The sequence below is a fragment of the Lepus europaeus genome, chromosome 14 (genome assembly GCF_033115175.1).
Source record: "Lepus europaeus isolate LE1 chromosome 14, mLepTim1.pri, whole genome shotgun sequence".
NCBI lineage: Eukaryota > Metazoa > Chordata > Mammalia > Lagomorpha > Leporidae > Lepus > Lepus europaeus.
In genome coordinates, this window is record NC_084840.1 from 60,017,096 (window position 1) to 60,036,740 (window position 19,645).

Consider the following 19,645-nt stretch of genomic DNA (forward strand, 5'->3'; position numbering starts at 1 on the left):
TGAAATCTTCAGCAGTATTTAAGGGAGAGGATACTTTTATTTTCAGCATCATATGAATCCATTTTGACCGTAGGCTTTGGCTGCTACAGGAACTTAAAAACTTCTTTCCCAATTCCAGATTCAAATATTAAATTAAAACAGATGTGCAAAAACCAAGAAACAAATATCCACCACCAAGACAAAATCTACCCCTCCACAAAATCACCAGCTTTGGGGAAAACCAATGTCCACAGTTTCATATCGTTATTCTACACTCCAAAAAGGACAGATTCACATTCCTTTTTGACCTGTGGTTGTTTCAAAGTCCAGAGAGGCCAATGAAGGAAGAAGAGGGATCTAGAAGTGCCGGGGGTAGTCTCCACGCTCCCGCTTGGGCCATTCCTCTTCTACCCACCTGCGCAGAATCTTCTCCACGTCGGCCCTGTGGTAGAGCCTGCAGAGCTCCATCAGCTGGCCCACCGTCCTCTGACTATTCCGGAGCAAGAACTCCAAGGTGGGGCTCTGCGGCCTCTGTTCCAGGAAACACAATTCATCATAGGGCATGCCCCATTTGCTTGCAAAATTCCTCCAGTTTTTTACTGTTGGGTGACATGGATCCAGCTTTATCCTGATCACATCTAGTAAGTCCTGATCATTGAGCAAGTCACTTATGGTGGGAGCCCGAAGTGAGCAGGAGGAACAAGTACAGTTTTCATGACAGGGCTTGTCCTTGCTGACATCTGCAGGAAGAAACAATACAGCCCACATGTCAACAAGAGGCCTAATAAATGCATTCATTTCTGATGCCCTTGATTTTCCGGCCAAATTGTCAGTAATATGAGTCTAACAGCATAACCTTGTAGAGGAATCACTCAGAACAGACATATAATGAGTTATTCTTCATAGCTCAAGATGAGTTGCTTTGTAGTAGGATTTTCTTTTCTCTCTCTCTCTTTTTTTTTTTTTTTTTTTGACAGGCAGAGTGGATAGTGAGAGACAGAGAGAGACAGAGAGAAAGGTCTTTCTTTTTGCCGTTGGTTCACCCCCCAATGGCCACTGCGGCCGGCGCATCTTGCTGATCCGAAGCCAGGAGCCAGGTGCTTCTCCTGGTCTCCCATTGGGTGCAGGGCCCAAGGACTTGGGCCATCCTCCACTGCCTTCCCGGGCCATAGCAGAGAGCTGGCCTGGAAGAGGGGCAACCGGGATAGAATCTGGTGCCCCAACCGGGACTAGAACCCGGTGTGCCAGCACCGCAAGGCGGAGGATTAGCCTGTTAAGTCACGGCGCCGGCCTGTAGTAGGATTTTATAAGGCCAGTTTGCCTTTCTTTCTGAGACTGTGTCTTATATCATGCAATGGCCAGAATGAGGGCTTTGAGCAACAGAGCTCTAACAGGGCCTCCAAGGAATGGATCGCCAGATGTGCTCTAGATGGGGCCAGACTCTGTAGAGCCCACAAATAGCTCACAAAGGCATCCTCAACCCTTGCCCCTTCCAAGTTAGCAGTCAGCTCTGATAGCTTTTATGTTGTTTATTTATTTTCACTAGAAAGGCGGAGCAACATTCACAAATACACACACACATAGAAACAGACAGGTATCTTTTCATGCACTGGCTCACTCCCAGAATGCTTGCAACAGCCAGAGCTGGGCCAGGCCAAACCCAGGAGCCAGGAACTCCACCTGGGTCTTCCATATGAAAGGCAAGAACCTAAGTACTTGGGCCATCATCTTCTGCTTTCCTGGCACATTAGCAGGAAGCAGAGAAGCAAGGACTCAAAACAGCACTTTGCTATGTTATACAGGCATCCCAAGCAGGGGCTTAACTTACTGCATCACAACACTTACCTCCTGACAGCTTCTTAATACCAGACACAGTGTGTTAGGGTGTAAAAAATTGTACAATTCTTTAAAAGGTCCTTAAAAAAAACCCTCAAAACTGGAATATCCATGCCATGTGCATATTTGAAAAGGAGTGATAATTGATAGTGCCAGAAGACTTACTTTTAAAATTTATGGCCATGTTATCATCCCTATGCCTTTATCTGTGTTTTCTTCACCCATGGGCTCCCTTTGAAGTGGAGCCAACAGCCTGGGGTATGTGCAGTGAGATGAAACAGTTAGAGGACAGCAGCAGGCTTCTGAGCTGTGCCTCACCATGGTGAGCACACTCCTTCCCGGGAGGGAAGGCAGCCTCTGACACCCAGTCATCTTTAGCCTCATTTTACTACTTGGAGGTATGTTAGCAGAAGGATGAAGTTAGTACGTAAGAGGTGCTGGCAAGTCATTTAAAATACAGTATTATGCAGCATCTATACAACATGGTAAATTAAGCAGTTCAAATTCTGCAACCATGCTGAATCTCATGTATCTTCTAAATTTGGATTTTAAAAAACATTATTCATTTGAGAAGCAGAGAGGGAGAGAGGGAAAGAAGGAGGGGAGGAGAAAGGAAGGGGGAAAGAGAAAGAGAGAGAGAAAGAGAGAAGGGGGGAGGGAGAGATCTCCCATATACTAGTTCACTTTCCAAATGCCCACTACAGTTAGGGCTGAGCCAGGCCAAATCAAAGAGCAGAGAACAGTCCAGGTTTCCCACACGAGTGAGAGGAACCCAATAAATTATCCATCACCTGATGCCTCCCAGGGTGTGCATTTGCAGGAAGTTGGAATCAGGAATGGAATGGGGCCTTGAACCAAGGCACTCTGATATGGGATGTGAACTTTCCAACCAGTAGCTTAATCACTAGGCCAAATGCCTGCCCTTGATTTTGGATTTTAACAGCCAAAGAGATCACTGGCTTGGAAAATTCTAGGGAAAGTTATGATGATCTTAATTATGTATGACATTACATTGAGTCATGGCCTTTTCAGTTAAGGAAAGTAAAGAATTTGGCCAGAGGCCAGCACCATGGGTTAAGCTGCTGCTTGTGATGCCAGCATCCAGTATGAGCACTGGTTAGAGTCCAAGCTGCTCCATTTACAATCCAGCTCCTGGATAATGTACCTGGGATAGCAGCAGAGGATGCCCCAAGTACTTGGAATCCTGTTCCAGGCTCTTTGCTTTGGCCTGGCCCAGGCCTGGCCATTGCAGCTATTTGGGGGTTTGAACCAGCAGATGGAAGATCTCTCTTTCTCTGTCTCTCGCTCGTTCTCTGTTAACTCTGCATTTCAAATAAATAAATACATAAATCTTAAAAAAAAAAAAAGAATTTGACCAGAGGGAGTCATTTTGGTTATGCTAAATTTGGCAACCAGCAATTCTGAGGCTAGGATAAATGAAATGGTAACAAAGTAAGAACTGTAAAAATTGTGTTCATCCTCTTTGACTTATAAATGTGACTTATGGGAGTTTAGCCTAAAGAGGTAACCCAGGATATATATCTATGTGACCACTTTTAGTGCAGCATTATTTATGTTATTTTAAAAATCAGATGTTGGGGCTGGTGCTATGGCATAGCGGGTAAAGCCACCACTGCCTACAGTGCTGGCATCCTATATGGGCACAGGTTTGAGTCCCAGCTGCTCCACTTCTTATTCAGCTCTCTGCTATGGTCTGGGAAAGCAGTAGAGGATGGCCGAAGTCACTGGGCCCCTGCACCTGCACAGGAGACCCAGAAGAAGCTCTTGGATCCTGGCTTCAGATCGGGCCAGCATGGGCCTTTGAGGCCACTTGGGGAGTGAACCAGTGGATGGAAAACCCCTCTCTCTCTACTTCTACCTTTCAAATAAATAAATAAATAAATCTTTAAAAAATTAGATGTCTAGAATAAGGAGACTAGTAAAATAAATTAGTATATTATTTCATGAAAGACTACAGAGCAGCCTAGAAAATGGCTATACATGAAAAATACAAGATGTAAAGATGATATGTATTCTGTGGTTAGAACTATGTGAAAACTCAGGTTGATTTTACCATGGAATGAAATGTGCAAAAATAATAACTATTGTGTTAATATAGTATGATTATGTATCTATTTTCCAAACTTTCTCTTCTAGTGTTACGTTTCTGTGATAATTAAAAGTGATTACATTACAAATATCTTGTTTAGCTTAGCATAGAGAAAACTTTTCAGTGGAGCAATCAACCTCTTTGCCAAGCTATGGTCACACCTTTGAGACTCTCCCTACCTCCTCCTAAATAATCTTATTTCTTTTTCTCATCTCAGCTACCCATCTTTACTGATTCTCTCCCCTTTGTCTGCCAATATGTACACCTGTCCTCTATCCTAAAAAATAAGAACTGTAAACTACCTTCCTCTAGTTTAATAACATGCAGAAGCCATTTTATCTTTTTCTTCTTTTATTCACTATTTTTAATTTTTTTTAATTTTTAAAATTTTTATTTTATTTTTTTGACAGGCAGAGTGGATAGTGAGAGGAAGAGAGAGAGACAGAGAGAAAGGTCTTCCTTTTCCGTTGGTTCATCCCCCAATGGCCGCTGCGGCCGGTGTGCTGCGCTGATCCGAAGCCAGGAACCAGGTGCTTCTCCTGGTCTCCCATGCCAGTGCAGGACCCAAGGACTTGGGCCATCCTTCACTGCCCTCCCGGGCCACAGCAGAGAGCTGGACAGGAAGAGGAGCGTCCAGGACAGAATCCGGTGCCCGAACCGGGAATAGAACCCAGTGTGTTGGCGCCGCAGGTGGAGGATTAGCCTATTGAGCCGCGGCGCCGGCCTCTTTTATTCACTATTAAACTTCTAAAATGAGAATTATGTTCTCCCTGATCGGTGACAACTAACCAACCACAAAAAAAGGAAACCTGTTGCAGTGAAAGGGACACTATGAGAAACAGTGACTTGATCAGCCCTTGTCCTGACTGTTGATGTACAATTTAATACTTTATCCCTTTTAGTATTTTTTTTGTTCTAGTTAATACTATTGGTTGAACTCTGTAATTAACACACAATTATTCTTAGGTGTTTAAAATTAACTGAAAAGTGATCCCTGTTAAATATAAGAGTGAGAATAAGAGAAGGAGGAGATGTACAATTTGGGACATGCTCAATCAGACTTGCCCTAAATAGTGGAGTTAGAAATGTGCCAGGGGATTCCAATACAATCCCATCAAGATTGCATGTACCAATGCCATCTCACTAGTCCAAGTGATCAATTTCAGTTCACAATTGATCACACTGATAGGTCTAAGAGTCAAAGGGATCACACAAACATGACTAGTGTCTGCTAATACTAACTGATAGAATAAAAAAGGGAGAGAATGATCCAACATGGGAAGTGGGGTAAACAGCAGACTCATAGAATGGCACATGTCCTAAACAGCACTCTGGCCTCAGAATCAGCCCTTAAGGCATTCAGATCTGGCTGAAGAGCCCATGAGAGTATTTTAGGCATGGAAAGCCAAGACACTCTGGCAGAAAAAAAAAAAGAGGACCTAAATGAAAGGTCTCTGCAAGTGAGATCCCAGTAGAAAGAACGGGCCATCAAAGAAGGAGGTATCTTTCTCTGAAGGGAGAAGAGAACTTCCACTTTGACTATGACCTTGTCTAAATAAGATCGAAGTCAGCAAACTCAAAAGGCTTCCATAGCCTTGGCAACTCATGACTAGAGCCTAGGGAGATTACTGACGCCATAAACAAGAGTGTCAATTTGTTAAGTCAACAACAGGAGTCACTGTGTACTTACTCCTTATGTGGGATCTCTGTCCTTAATGTGTTGTTCTATGTGAATTAATGCTATAACTAGTACTCAAACAGTATTTTACACTTTATGTTCTGTGTGGGTGCAAACTGATGAAATCTTTACTTAATATATACTAAGTCGATCTTCTGTATATAAAAATAATTGAAAATGAATCTTCATGTGAATGGAATGGGAGAGGGAGCGGGAGATGGGAGGGGTGCGGGTGGGAGGGAAGTTATGGAGGGAAAAAGCCATTGTAATCCATAAACTGTACTTTGGAAAATTATATTTACTAAATAAAAGTTTAAAAAAAATGAGAACTCAAAACCTGCTGCCTCCAATGCTCCACCACATTCTTCTTCAGCATCTTCTTTGGCTTTGAGCAACATCTGCCCTGCCTAGTTCCCACCAAACCTTATGGAGACTGGACCTAGCCCCCTATACCTCAAATACTTGCCTGAGTCCAGTTATGACTGAGCAGAAAAATCCACAACAGGGAAGCAGATCCCCACCTGCCTTAGCAGACCACCTGGACTCCTGTTGCTGCTAACATAACCCCAGGATTTGGCTGCCTCTGGAGCCAGTCCAAGACTTCTCTGCCCCTTTAGATACTGAATACTACACTGCAAGCTACATCCTCCCTGAGGGTTTCTTCTAACAGCCAAGCATTTTCAGGTCTTGGCCACGTCCATGCCCTTGTCTGCCTGATGTGCTGAGATCCCAGCCCTGTCTCATAGCCAAGTCCTTAGGAGTGAAAGGGAGTGCTGTAGTTCTGTTCTTGGCCTTCAGGTTTCCCCTTCTACATTTCTCCATTTGGTGGTCTCCTTCACTCCAACAATTCTCTATATGACTCTTCCACTTAGAATGTAGGGGCCTTGCTTTTTGCCTGTGCAGGACTTGGCATAGCCCTTGTCACACAGTAAATGCTTTATCAGTGTTTACTGAATGAATAAATGAATGCATGAGTGAATAAATCATTAGCCCATCAGCTCTTCTGGGCTCCATAACTATTGGAAGCCCCTCTTCTTAAAAGATTTAATTAATCTAGTTGAGTCAGAGAGACATATATGCAGAGAGATAGAGGGAGAAAGAATCAGACAGACAGATATAGTTCCCAATCACTGTTCACTCTCTAAATTCCCACAACAGTTACTGCTGGGCTGGATCAATGGGAGCCAGAAACTCAATCAAGAGCTTCCCTGTGGGAGGCAGGAACACAATTACCTGAACCATTACTGCTTCCTCTCAGGCTCTGCATCAGTAGGAAACTGTAATTAGGAGCTAGAGGTGCGGACTGAAGCCAGTGATATGGGACACAGACCTCTTAACCAGCTAGGCTAAACAGCTACCCCGGAAGCTCCTCTTTATGTCCCAATGATATATCCAACTCAATTAATCAATACAGTACTTAAAATGTCTCCCCCTATGCACCAAAAATACCTGGACTCCCCTATTTACAAGTATAGTTCTGGAGTCCTTAAAGCCTTTTTCACTGGATCTGTCCAGTTCACACCTCACCTTCTACTCTAAGTTCTCTTTGTTCCTCTTCTGTCTTATTTCCCATTACTTCCTTAAATATAACCTGAGCTCCAGCCAAACTAAACCTCTCAATTCCCCAAATTTTCTTTTTAAAAATGGAATTAAATTTAGGAAACATTAACTAATCTCAGGATAGCAAATCTGGCAAGTATATATAATTATGGATTTTGGATAAACTATCAGGGTGGTGATGCAATGCAGGCCTTGCCTTGGAATTTTTGACCGTATCTTTCATCATCTCACTCGCTATAGGATGATTAGGCCAAAAGTCTGAGTATTCTGAGGCTACTGATGATCGCTTTTCAGAAACAGAGGCTGGGCCAGTGCACATCACCAGCATCCTATATCAAGTGCCTGGGTTCAAGTCCTGCCTCCAGTTCTGACCCAGCTTCCCGCAAGTGCACACCCTGAGAGGCAGCAGATGATCGTCTGTCATTGGGAGGCCTGGATTGTGTTCCCAGCTCCTGGTTTCAGTCTGGCTTGGCCCAGCTGTTGTGGGCACTTGGGGAGAGAATCAACAAATGGGAGCTCTCTCTCTAAACAATAATAATAATAATAATAATAATGTTAAATATATACATTAAATGCCATAGAAAAACAAAGTAGAATTTAAACCTCTAAGTCCAGAATTATATGTAATGGTGTCTTGAAGGTCTCTTTCTAGATGACCTTTGAAAATCCATTTTCAATTAATGTCAAAAAGAATAATAAAAACATTAATAAAGTTCCTTTAAACCTAGAGTGTGAGAAGCTCTTACTTCTTTGAACACTTACACTGACCATTATCAGTTTATTTTAAAATAAATGAGGTGCTAACCTATGTACTGATGTTTTCTTTTTGGTGTTTTCAATTACACCAATGACAAAGCATTTACTGAACTGGAATCTACATGAACTGCCAACGCAGTGAATCTGAAACTGCCTTTTAAAATTACAAACTATAATTAGCTCCCTGTAGGGCCTAAACAGGGAAAACAAGTTTTTTTTTTTTTTCCCCTATCAAATACATTTTGCCCCACCATACTGTAAACACCTATCATGTAATAGTGTACATGAAAGGACAGACTGGATGATGCCTTGGGGAAGGAAGAGACAGACTTAGGACCAAAGAAGTCTTCATCAGAAACAGGGGGGATAAAACTCTTATTTGATGTCTCTCAAATGCTGTATAGTAAAAATCCTTACAATTATTTTCTAAATGAACAAATGAATAAGAACAGTTCTTTCTCCTGTATCTACGAGATAGATTTGCTAGTGTTAGTTATTTAATGAATTTCAGAAACTATAAAATAATTTATAGTAAAAGTAAAAGAATATAGCGTGTATCAAGTGGCAGTAAATAAATATTGGTAGAAAACTGTACAGAACTGATCTTAAAATACAAAACGGGGGTCAATTGTAGGTTGGGGGAGGAAACGAGAGGGTTACTAAGAAAAGGTTAATGCTCTATAAAAAGTCACATAGAGGGGCCAGCACTGTGGTGCAGTGAGTTAAACTGCAATCTTGCAGTGCAGGAATTCCATATGAGCACTGTTTCAAGTCCCAGCTGCTCCACACCTGATCCAGCTCCCTGATAATGCACCTGGGAAAGCAGTAAAAGATGGGCCAAGTTCTTGGGCCCCTGTACCCACGTGGGAGACTTGGAAGAAGTTCCTGGCTCCTGACTTTGGATAGGCCCAGCTCCAGCCATTGCAGCCATTTGGGGAGTGAACCAGCAAATGGAAGAACTCTCTTGTCTCTCCTTCTCTTTCTCTGTTAACTCTTTCAAATAAATAAATTTTTAAAAAAATTTTTTAAAGTCACATAGATTCTCCACTAATTAGGGTGATCATTAGTCAGATTTGGTTTTTGTCCCATGCAGTTTCCACTGATAGAAAGCAAGAATGAAACACACTGTTAATTTAGGGAGACTTCTTCTTTTAGAGGCCAAAACTCTGAAAGATGTGTTTTCTGTAAGTCTTGCCTGAGGATTGGCTCAAACTAAGGAAGCATTTGTCAAGAGAGGAAGGGCTGGGCTTCTCATCCTCATAGTCACTGTGGTTTATGCACTGCCTAATTTATTTTGACAGCCCTACAGAATCCTTGACAGGCATAATCCTGTATCATCCTTAAGCTGGATCTGTATTGGATTCACCAATATCAGTGCTCCAACTTCCTCGAGACTTGATTTCTCAGGGCCTTTAACATCTATACCCTTGAGATTCCTTATCTGTAAAACAGTGATGGTCATAATTCCCATGTCTTGTGACTAAATGAGATAAATGATGAGAAAGTATTTTTAGTCAGGTTTTATGCAAATATTATTATTATTATTATTATTTTTGACAGGCAGAGTGGACAGTGAGAGAGAGACAGAGAGAAAGGTCTTCCTTTGCTGTTGGTTCACCCTCCAATGGCCGCCGCGGTAGGCGCGCTGCGACCGGCGCACCACCCTGATCCGATGGCAGGAGCCAGGTGCTTCTCCTGGTCTCCCATGGGGTGCAGGGCCCAAGGACCTGGGCCATCCTCCACTGCACTCCCTGGCCACAGCAGAGAGCTGGCCTGGAAGAGGGGCAACCGGGACAGGATCGGTGCCCCGACCGGGACTAGAACCCGGTGTGCCGGCGCCGCAAGGCGGAGGATTAGCCTAGTGAGCTGCGGCACCGGCCGCAAATATTATTTAAAACAATGTGGGGCTCTAAATTTTTTTTTTTTTAAGGACCTGGGAGAAAAGAGGCTATCCTAGTCTTCCAGCTTACCTCCTCTATGGCTCCAACTGCCTATATCTGTCCCCAAAACACTAAGCGTGGTCCTGCCTCAGAGCCTGACTTCCCGAGTTCCTCTTTCTGGAGCCTCCTCCCTCAGATCTCCAAGTACCTGGCTCTTTTGCACTGCTCAGGGCTGATGTCTCTTCTAAGCTAAGTTAGTGCCCTCATTTTGCCAGGCATAATTTCAGCACTCTTGTTTACTGTCCTCAAGGACTCTGTCCCCCCACCCCCAAGAAATTATCGATACATTTTGTGTAAGCTGTCTCTCAACTAGAATAGGAGGTCCAGGAAGAAAAGTATTTTGATGCTTAATGTCAGGACCATGTGCCAGGCACAAAGCAAGTGCTCAATAGATATCTAGGGAATAAATCAAATGAATGAATAGTGTGGCATAGTCAAAATAGTCAAAAAGTCAAATATAGTAAAAAAAAAAAAAGATTAGTCAATTCAGAAAACTGAGCTGAGCTGCCATGAAAAGCTATCTAGAAATTTTCAAACTAATTGCCTTTTTTTTTTTTTTTTTTTTTACTGCTAACTGAGCATATCCATAGCAGAAGAAAGATTACTGGTTGCTAGGGAGAACAAGACTATGTATCACAGAGATTAACAGAATGACCCTTGAGATGGCTAATGCCATGCAGATGTGCGACTTGAACTGGTTACTGAACTTGCTAAGCCCGTGTCTTGCTCAAGTGCTAAACAGGGATAATGACACCCATCTCACTTGGTGGTTGTGAGGATTACAGGAGATAATCCGCTAAAGCCCTGTCTTAGCATATGGGGAGCACGTGGCAATGCATTGCCGTGGGTGATGGATAATAGCCCACAGCCCTTTGAAACACAGTTGGTTCTCACTTGGACCACAGGAAGGAACACCCTCCCCGCAAGGGAAATTTATGAAATCTAGAAGTCAGGTCCCACCCATCAAGATCCTTAATTTAGTCTGGGGTGCAAGCAGGACACGGGACTTTTTTAAGTCCTGCTGGGATTTCTAATGTGCAGCCAGGGTTGAAAACCACTGCCTTCAAGACATCTCCAGGAGAGCAAGTACTTAGTCAGGAGGGCCTGCCAAAATCAGATTTGGAATCAGAGCCACTTCTCTTTGAGAGATGCCATGTCTGTTGGGTGATTAGGAAGCCTCAGACACGTGATGCTTCCCCAGACTCAAAAGGCAGATGAATGAACTTTCCTATGCAGCTCCTCCCCTTCATCCTTTCTTGCACATCTTTTTTTTTTTTTTTTTTTTTGGACATGACAGGCAGAGTGGATAGTGAGAGAGAGAGAGACAGAGAGAAAGGTCTTCCTTTTTGCCATTGGTTCACCCTCCAATGGCTGCTGTGGCCAGTGCATCGTGCTAATCCAAGGCCAGGAGCCAGGTGCTTCTCCTGGTCTCCCATGGGGTGCAGGGCTCAAGCACTTGGGCCATCCTCCACTGCCTTCCCGGGCCATAGCAGAGAGCTGGCCTGGAAGAGGGGCAACCGGAATAGAATCCAGCGCCCTGACCGGGACTAGAACCCGGTGTGCCGGCGCCGCAAGGCGGAGGATTAACCTGTTAAGCCACGGCGCCGGCCTCTTGCACATCTTACATTATACTTTCGAGATGGGTTCAGTAAGCAAGTACATTCACTGTTAAGAGACAGCTAACGTCCAATGGTGCCATTTCCAACTCTTATGCTTCGGGCTGGCAGGTTATAAAATACTGGTCAATTAACAGTTAATTGTGAATTGGAACAAGACCCAGAATTCACAAAGGTCATGATTAGTTGAGCCTAGAAAAGGCTCCAGTCAGGATGTTGGCAGTGGATCACAGATTGAATTAATGTGTCTCCCTGCAGGGGAGGTGCCCTTTTATCTTGCACATTACCACGTGGGTGTTTCCCTCCCATGAGCTCCAGGACCACTGCTAGCTCCCAGCTCCTTTGTAATGATACTCCCCAGGATAACTAGCCCTTGACTTCATTCAAAGTCAATTAAACAGTAAATATATATATATATATATTAAATATAGATCATGTAATTCACTTGCTGGCCAAGCAATGGGGCCAGGATTTACCGATCTGAAGCTAGGAGCCAGGTGCTTCCTCCTGGTCTCCCATGCGGGTGCAGGGCCCAAGCACTTGGGCCATCCTCCACTGTACTCCCGGGCCACAGCAGACAGCTGGACTGGAAGAGGAGCAACCAGGACGGAATCTGGCGCCCCAACCAGGACTAGAACCCAGGGTGCTGGCACCGCAGGTGCCGGCCAAACAGTAAATATTTTATATTGGCAACTTTAGATAGGAACATATTGTGGTTCTGAAATAAAGAAACCCTAACCCAGGTGTCTATAAATTTTCAGATTTGGAGCCAGCAAAATACCAACATGTGTCAAAGCAGAGTCATATACAGTCATGTTTATTAAGAGTGTAAATTCATGCTATTTTCTGTGTGTGGTTTCCCACGTGGCTGGAAATAAATATTTAAAATGCTAGGTTCTGACTTTGATAAATCATGGAGTGTTACGATACACCCAACCCACATTATTTATCACAGTTAGTTATATGCCATGAGCTAGAAAGTAATGAAGAATTATTTTTATCTCCTACGAAACTGACCCAAGGGCTTTTGGTGGGTGTTTGATCTCCTAACCAAAGAGAAAAACAACATGATTTCATTTTCTCTCTCTCAAACACCTTTTAAGGACACACCACATTGGCGGCCTCACTGGGGAGTCTAGCTGACAAATTGGGTGAATCCAGGCAAATAAGTTATGCTGGGCCTTAATTTTATCCTCAAACAAAACTTACATGAAAAAAGAAAAAGAAATTCTTACCTATAAACGAACCAGGATAGTTATTTGACATGAATTTGAATCATGTGGCTCAAAATGATGACACAGACCTGTTAACCGAGTATCACTTTATGTACCAAGTTGGCAGAAACAAAAATCTTATTTACATTCATTTCTATAGGAAAGTTAGTTTTAGATCAGGCAAAAGCTGAGTTGTCAGGTCATTCTTGAAAAACTGACAAGTGTGAGTAGTCATGTGGTATCACTACCATGAGAAGGCAGTGCCAGAGCCAGGGCTTTTCTTCAATTATTTATCCAATTTTTATTTTAAAATTTTTAAAAAAGGTTTATTTATTTGTAAAGATTTATTTATTTACTTGAGAGGCAGAGTTACAGATAGGGAGAGGGAGAGACAGAAAGAGGTCTTCCATCTGCTGGTTTGCTCCCCAAATGACTGGAACAGCCAGAGCTGGGCCAATCCCAAGCCAGGCGCCAGGAGCCAGGAGCTTCTTCCTGGGTCTCCCACATATGTGCAGGGGCCCAAGCACTTGGGCCATCTTCTATTGCTTTCCCAGGCCACCACAGGGAGCTGGATCTGAAGTGGAGCAGCCGGGACTTGAACTGGTGCCCATATGGGATGCTGGTGCCACAAGCAGATGCTTAACTCACTACGCCACAGTGCCAGCTCCAAGATTTATTTATTCGAGAGGCAGAATTACACACACACATACACACACAGAGAAATCTTCCATCTGCTGCTTCATCCCCCAAATAGCTACAACAGCCAGGTCTGGGCCACACAGAAGCCAGGAGACCAGAACTCCACCTGGGTCTCCCAAGTGGGTGGCAAGCGTCCAAGTTCTTGGGCCATCTTCTACTGCTTTTCCAGTTTCAGTAGTAGGGAACTGGAAGCAGAACTGCCAGGACTTGATCCAGCGCTCACATGGGTTGCAGCATCATAGGCAGTGACTTAATCAGCTGTGCCACAATGCCAGCCGCCATTCAGTTTTTAAATATAGGGGTGATGCTTCAAAACAACTGGGTGCACTGTGCTGAGTTCTTCCAACTTGGGGAATTTTGAAATAAATATATGACTGAGCCTTCTTCCTTTAATGCTCAAATGTTTTCCTTTTGAAAATTTGTATAAAGACATTGTAAAACTTTAATGGCTCCTTTACCAGGTTCAGCTGAACCTAATCTTGTTGCTGTATGAACCCAGGGCATTAGAAGGAATGTTGTGGGCTCCTCCCTGGGATGGGGAGGGTTTGCTTCTGGATGCCATGGTTCTGCAAAGCACACTCATTTGCCCAGCAGTAGCTGATTCCAAAAGGTACTTTCTCTTTCCTCCCTGCTCCTGTATAGACTCTACTCCATCCCAGTGCCCTCCACTTTCCCCATGTGGCTTATTTTAATCAATCCTGTGAATTGGATTGCAGATAGCTAAGGGTTTCAAAGCACAAAAGTTAAATAAAATCCAAGCTATGAGTTAAGGCCCCAGGATTTCACCCATGGAAAAGAGCAGGCTTTTGTGGAAGGGGTTTCAGTGGCTCAGAGATGAATTTCTGAGGCAGTGGGAATGGACTTTGACTCTGACCCAACTTAAGACCCTATCTGATTGGGAGGTCTGAACTTGGCCATCCTATAGTATACTTAACAAAAATGCTTGTGTTACACAGGGATATGTTTACAGCAGGCAGGAAAGGCAGCTGGTGTGGTTGTTGGGAGCTGGCTGCAGGCCAGGTGCAGGCCTTGAAGCCTACTACTGCTGTGTACCCAAGGGATGCCTCAGTCACCTCATCTATGTGGTGAAGTAAAAGAACAGGACCTACACACAGGACTGTCATGAGAGAGCATTACTGTTTGTAAAGTCTTTAGCAGAGTGCTGGCACATGGCATGTGCCAAGTTGGTGTTTGTAGGCACAACAGAATAAAATAAATCATACTTAAGTCACTACTCTCATTTAATGGCGAAATAATTTGATTTGCTTTTGCCAGTTGTTTATCTGAGAGTGAAGCCATTAAGTAAATGTCTCTCCTTTATTTGTTTATGGAAAACAAATAAAAACATCCGAATGTTCCTGGGTGCCAAACACCATGAGAGGTGCTAAGATATGGACTCCAACCACACAATTTCTGTTCTCAAGAACTACTTTAAGGGAGACTCCACAATGTCCCATCATATGACCTGCTACAGTGGTGGAGTTTCTTTTCTTTGCAAATCTGCCATTTCATTGTGACACAGGTAAAAATTTTTGGGCCGGCACCGCGGCTCAATAGGCTAATCCTCCACCTTGCGGCGCTGGCACACTGGGTTCTAGTCCCGGTCGGGGCGCAGGATTCTGTCCCAGTGCCCCCTCTTCCAATCCAGCTCTCTGCTGTGGCCCGGGAGTGCAGAGGAGGATGGCCCAAGTCCTTGGGCCCTGCACCCACATGGGAGACCAGGAGAAGCACCTGGCTCCTGGCTTTGGATCAGCGCAGTGCACCGGCCACAGCGGCCATTGGAGGGTGAACCAACAGTAAAGGAAGACCTTTCTCTCTGTCTCTCTCTCTCACTGTCCACGCTGCCTGTCAAAAAAGTAAATAAATAAAATAAAAAAATAAATAGGCCGGCGCCGTGGCTCAACAGGCTAATCCTCCGCCTTGCGGCGCCGGCACACCGGGTTCTAGTCCCGGTCGGGGCACCGATCCTGTCCCGGTTGCCCCTCTTCCAGGCCAGCTCTCTGCTGTGGCCAGGGAGTGCAGTGGAGGATGGCTCAAGTGCTTGGGCCCTGCACCCGCATGGGAGACCAGGAGAAGCACCTGGCTCCTGGCTTTGGATCAGCACGGTGCGCCGGCCGCAGCGCACTACCGCGGCGGCCATTAGAGGGTGAACCAACGGCAAAGGAAGACCTTTCTCTCTGTCTCTCTCTCTCTCTCACTGTCCACTCTGCCTGTCAAAAAAAAAAAAAAAAATAAAATAAATAAATAAATAAAAATTTTTGAAGACAACTAAAAGCTTGATTAAAGTTATGCTATTCATTAGTGATGAATAGATTTAGGGACTCCTAAGATGATTTACATATATTCCTACACAAATTCTTTATTTATTTTTATTTTAGCTAACATGTCACATTAGTGTGACAGGAATGAGCCCTTAATTCAAATACTGATTTTTTTATTAGAAAAAATATGTGTTTGCCATAAAAAAATCTACAATGCAGGCGCCGTGGCTCACTAGGCTAATCCTCCGCATGCGGTGCCGGCACCCTGGGTTCTAGTCCCGGTCGGGGCGCCAGATTCTGTCCCGGTTACCCCTCTTTCGGTCCAGCTTCCTGCTGTGGCCCGGGAGTGCAGTGGAGAATGGCCCAAGTGCTTGGGCCCTGCACCTGCATGGGAGACCAGGAGAAACACCTGGCTCCTGGCTTTGGATCAGCGCAATGTGCCAGCCACAGCGCGCCGGCTGCAGCAGCCATTGGAGGGTGAACCAACGGTAAAGGAAGAACTTTCTCTCTGTCTCTCTCTCTCACTGTCCACTCTGCCTGTCAAAAAAAAAAATCTACAAATTCAGATTAATATATGGAAAAAAACTTCATGCTCCTACAACCCAGGCCAATCACAGTTAACCTTTGAGAGATTTCCTGGGTTATTTTACCATACATTGTGTGTATTTGCCTGTACCCAATCGTTTGTTATATATGCATTTGTATACACAGATTAGAGAGTGGGGGTTCAGATATTGCCTCATGTTAGATGCTTCCCCTGCTTGAATGCAAAGATGTATTCTACTTGCCCACCACATCCAGCGAGGTGCTTCTGATTTGAGCCTGTCCAACATTTGAAGAAGAGGGATTCATGTTAGCCAGTGACCAGGCTTCTGGTCCAAGGAAGGCAAGTTTGTAAGAGGTATTGGATGGGACCTTGGTTATTTGGTTTGTCTTGTAAAACTCAGTGGGAAGGCTCTACCTGAAGGTCATCTGGCCTAATTTCCTCCTTAATTTTTTCTTATCCCAGTGATGCAGTGGTCACACTGGAACCAGACCCCCAACTTCTGTCTCCCACAGCTATGATTTTGCACGTGGCCTCATTAGATGATCTGGCACACAGTGGGCCTTTAATGAAAATCTGTTTAATTAAAAAAAATTTCACCTAGAAGCTCACCACCAAGAGATAACTGCTGCTTCTAACATGTATTATTTTGGTGTACATACTGTATTTTCTAATTTTTCAGGTTGGTCACTTGAGATGATTACAACTGAGGGTTTTATGGGTCTTCCAATGCTCTTTAAAAAAGAAACAGAACTCTGACTAGTCAGGCCAAAGATATAATAAATGCTGGTGCTTTATTATTTTAAAAAATTTAATGTATTTGTTCTCATTTTATTTGGAAGAGAGAGAGAGAGAGAGAGAGAGAGAGATGGAGAGAGAGAATGAGAGAGAGATAAAGATCTTCCACCCACTGGTTCATTCCCCAAATGCTGACAACAGCAAGGCTGAACCAAGTGGAAGCCAAGCCAAGAGCCTGAAACTCCTTCCAGGTTTCCCATATGCGTAGCAGGAACCCCATCTACTTAAGCTGTCATTTGCTGCCTCCTAGGGTGAACACCAATAGGAAAGTGGACTGGAAATGGAGCAGTCAGGACTTGAACCAGGACTTCAGGGTGGGATGTGGGTGACTTAACCATTGTGCCAAATGCCTGTCCTGGGTGTCTTTTTGTTTGTTTGTTTGTTTTTGTTTTTTGACAGGCAGAGTGGACAGTGAGAGAGAGAGACAGAGAGAAAGTTCTTCCTTTACCGTTGGTTCACCCTCCAATGCCTGCCGCGGCTGGCACGCTGTGGCTGGCGCACTGTGCTGATCCAAAGGCAGGAGCCAGATGCTTCTCCTGGTCTCCCATGGGGTGCAGGGCCCAAGCACTTGGGCCATCCTCCACTGCACTCCTCTGGGTTTTTTAAAAGGTGCAAAAAGTGGGTCTGACATTGTGGGACAGTGGGTTATGTTGCTATCTGCAACACTGGTGTCCTATATGGGTGCTGGTTCACGTCCCAGTTGGTCCACTTCAGATCCAGCTCCCTGCTAATGGCCTGGGAAAAGCGGCAGAAGACAGCCCTAGTATTTGGGTCCCTGCCACCCACGTGGGAGACCAGTTAAAGTTCCTGGCTCCTGGCTTTGGCCTGGACCAGTTCTGGCCGTTGTGGCCATTAGTAAACCAGTAGATGGAAGATCTCTGTCTCTTCTCTAACTCTGCCTTTCAAATAAATAATTAAGTAAATCTTAAAAATAAAAGAAGTGTTGGTGTGCTTTTTGGGTTTTCAAAAAATTATTAGGGGTGGACATTTGCCACCAAGGTTTAAGACACTGCTTGGGATGTCTGTATCTCACATCAGAGTGCCTGTGGAGTTTGAGTTCTAGTTCTGCTTCTGATTTCATCTTCCTGCTAATGCACACCATGGGAAGCAGTAGAGGATGGCTCAAGTCGTTGGGTCTCTGCCACCCACATGGGAGGCCCAGATTAAGCTGTAGACTCCTGGCTTTGGTCTGGCCCAGCCCTGGCTGTTTTAGGCATTTGGGGAATGTATCAGCCAATGGAAGGTCTCTGTCTATCTCTCTTTCTTTCTCGTTGTCTTTCTAAATAAGTAACAATGATTTAAAAACTCATTTTGGTAGCTTATCTTACTCTTCATTCTGTATCTTCCTTGTGATCAATTAATAAGAAATCTAAAGTTTTTGTCTTATGATTAAAAAAGGAGGGGGGCAGTAACCTTTAATGATTCTTTGATTAAACACATCAACAGCAGAAAAGGAGTGGGGAATCATATATGTTCTAACATCAGGAGGGCTCCCTAGGCTTCTTAAGTCCTGAGACAGAGAGTAGAGGCAGCCATGGACTTCCTGGCCTTTCCCACACTGACCCCATCTGCCTAGGGTGCAGGGCAGCCACTCTTCTCCACTGCCAACAGCAACACACTCTGTCAACACTGGGGCTCTCAGAACCAGGAGAGGGTCTGCTAGGTTCTGACCATGGCCCAATCCTAGATCTGTCCAACTCGGCACCATGCTGTGCCCCTCACAAGCAAAGACGCCCAGAGGAAATACTGTCTGAAGGTGTTTGTGAAATTTTGTGAGACACAGCTTTCCTTACACTTTGCTGTGGCATCACACAGTGTGGAAAGCGGCTCTATCCTGTCACACAGACTTTAAAAGTTAATGATAAACAGATTATCTTTAATCTGCCATGTCAGCTATTGCTGCAGCCCAGATATCTTTAGAGCCAATCACTTACCTGAAAGGGGATCTCCAGTGCTATCTGGAAAGCCATTTTCTTCTCCCTAAAAACCAAAAAGCAACTTTCATTAAAATCATATATATATTTCATTATATTTTTAGAATTGTATCTACAGACTATATTGAATCGGTTAAAAACTAATTAAACATTTAAAAGCATTAAAAAGTCATATTCATATGAATGGACACACAGTATCAATTATCCAATCCAATTAAATTTCCATCAAAACCTTTGGGTTGGATCTTAAGAATGTCCAGTTTTATTTTTTAACAAGATTTATTCATTTATTTGAAAATCAAAGTTACACAGGGAGAGGAAGAGAGCGCACGCGAGAGAGAGAAAGAGAGAGGTCTTCCATCTGCTGATTCACTCCCCAAATGGCTGCAATGGCCAGGGCCTGGGCCAGGCCAAAGTCAGGAGTCTGGAGCTTTTTCTGGGTCTCCCACATGGATACAGGGGCCATCCTCTGCTGCTTTCCCAGGTGCATTAGGGATTCAATTAGGATTGAAGTGGAGCAGCGGGAACTTGAACTGGTGCCTATATGGGGTATCAGCACCACAGGCAGAGGCTTAACTCACTACTCCACAGTGCCGGCCCCATTCCATTTTAATGGGGGTAAGCCACGGTCTCCCTCTGATTGTAAGCTACATGAGATCAGAGGCTTTTGTTTATGTTCTCCCTATACTGTGCCCCAAGACACAGTACAGTGCCTGTGAC

The 19,645-nt window shown here is 44.3% G+C and overlaps 1 protein-coding gene across 1 annotated transcript in view; it reads right to left on the minus strand.

Annotated features, from left to right (window-relative positions):
• Positions 1-336: 336 nt before the first annotated feature.
• The window catches only part of EDARADD (EDAR associated via death domain), an 80,381-nt gene continuing 61,072 nt past the window's right edge, over positions 337-19,645 (minus strand). Inside the window, exons 6-7 of the mRNA XM_062210789.1 lie at positions 18,926-18,971; positions 337-719 (exon numbers count right to left, since the gene is read on the minus strand). Coding sequence (XP_062066773.1) covers positions 337-719; positions 18,926-18,971 — 429 coding nt within the window. The remainder of the gene's footprint in view (positions 720-18,925; positions 18,972-19,645) is intronic.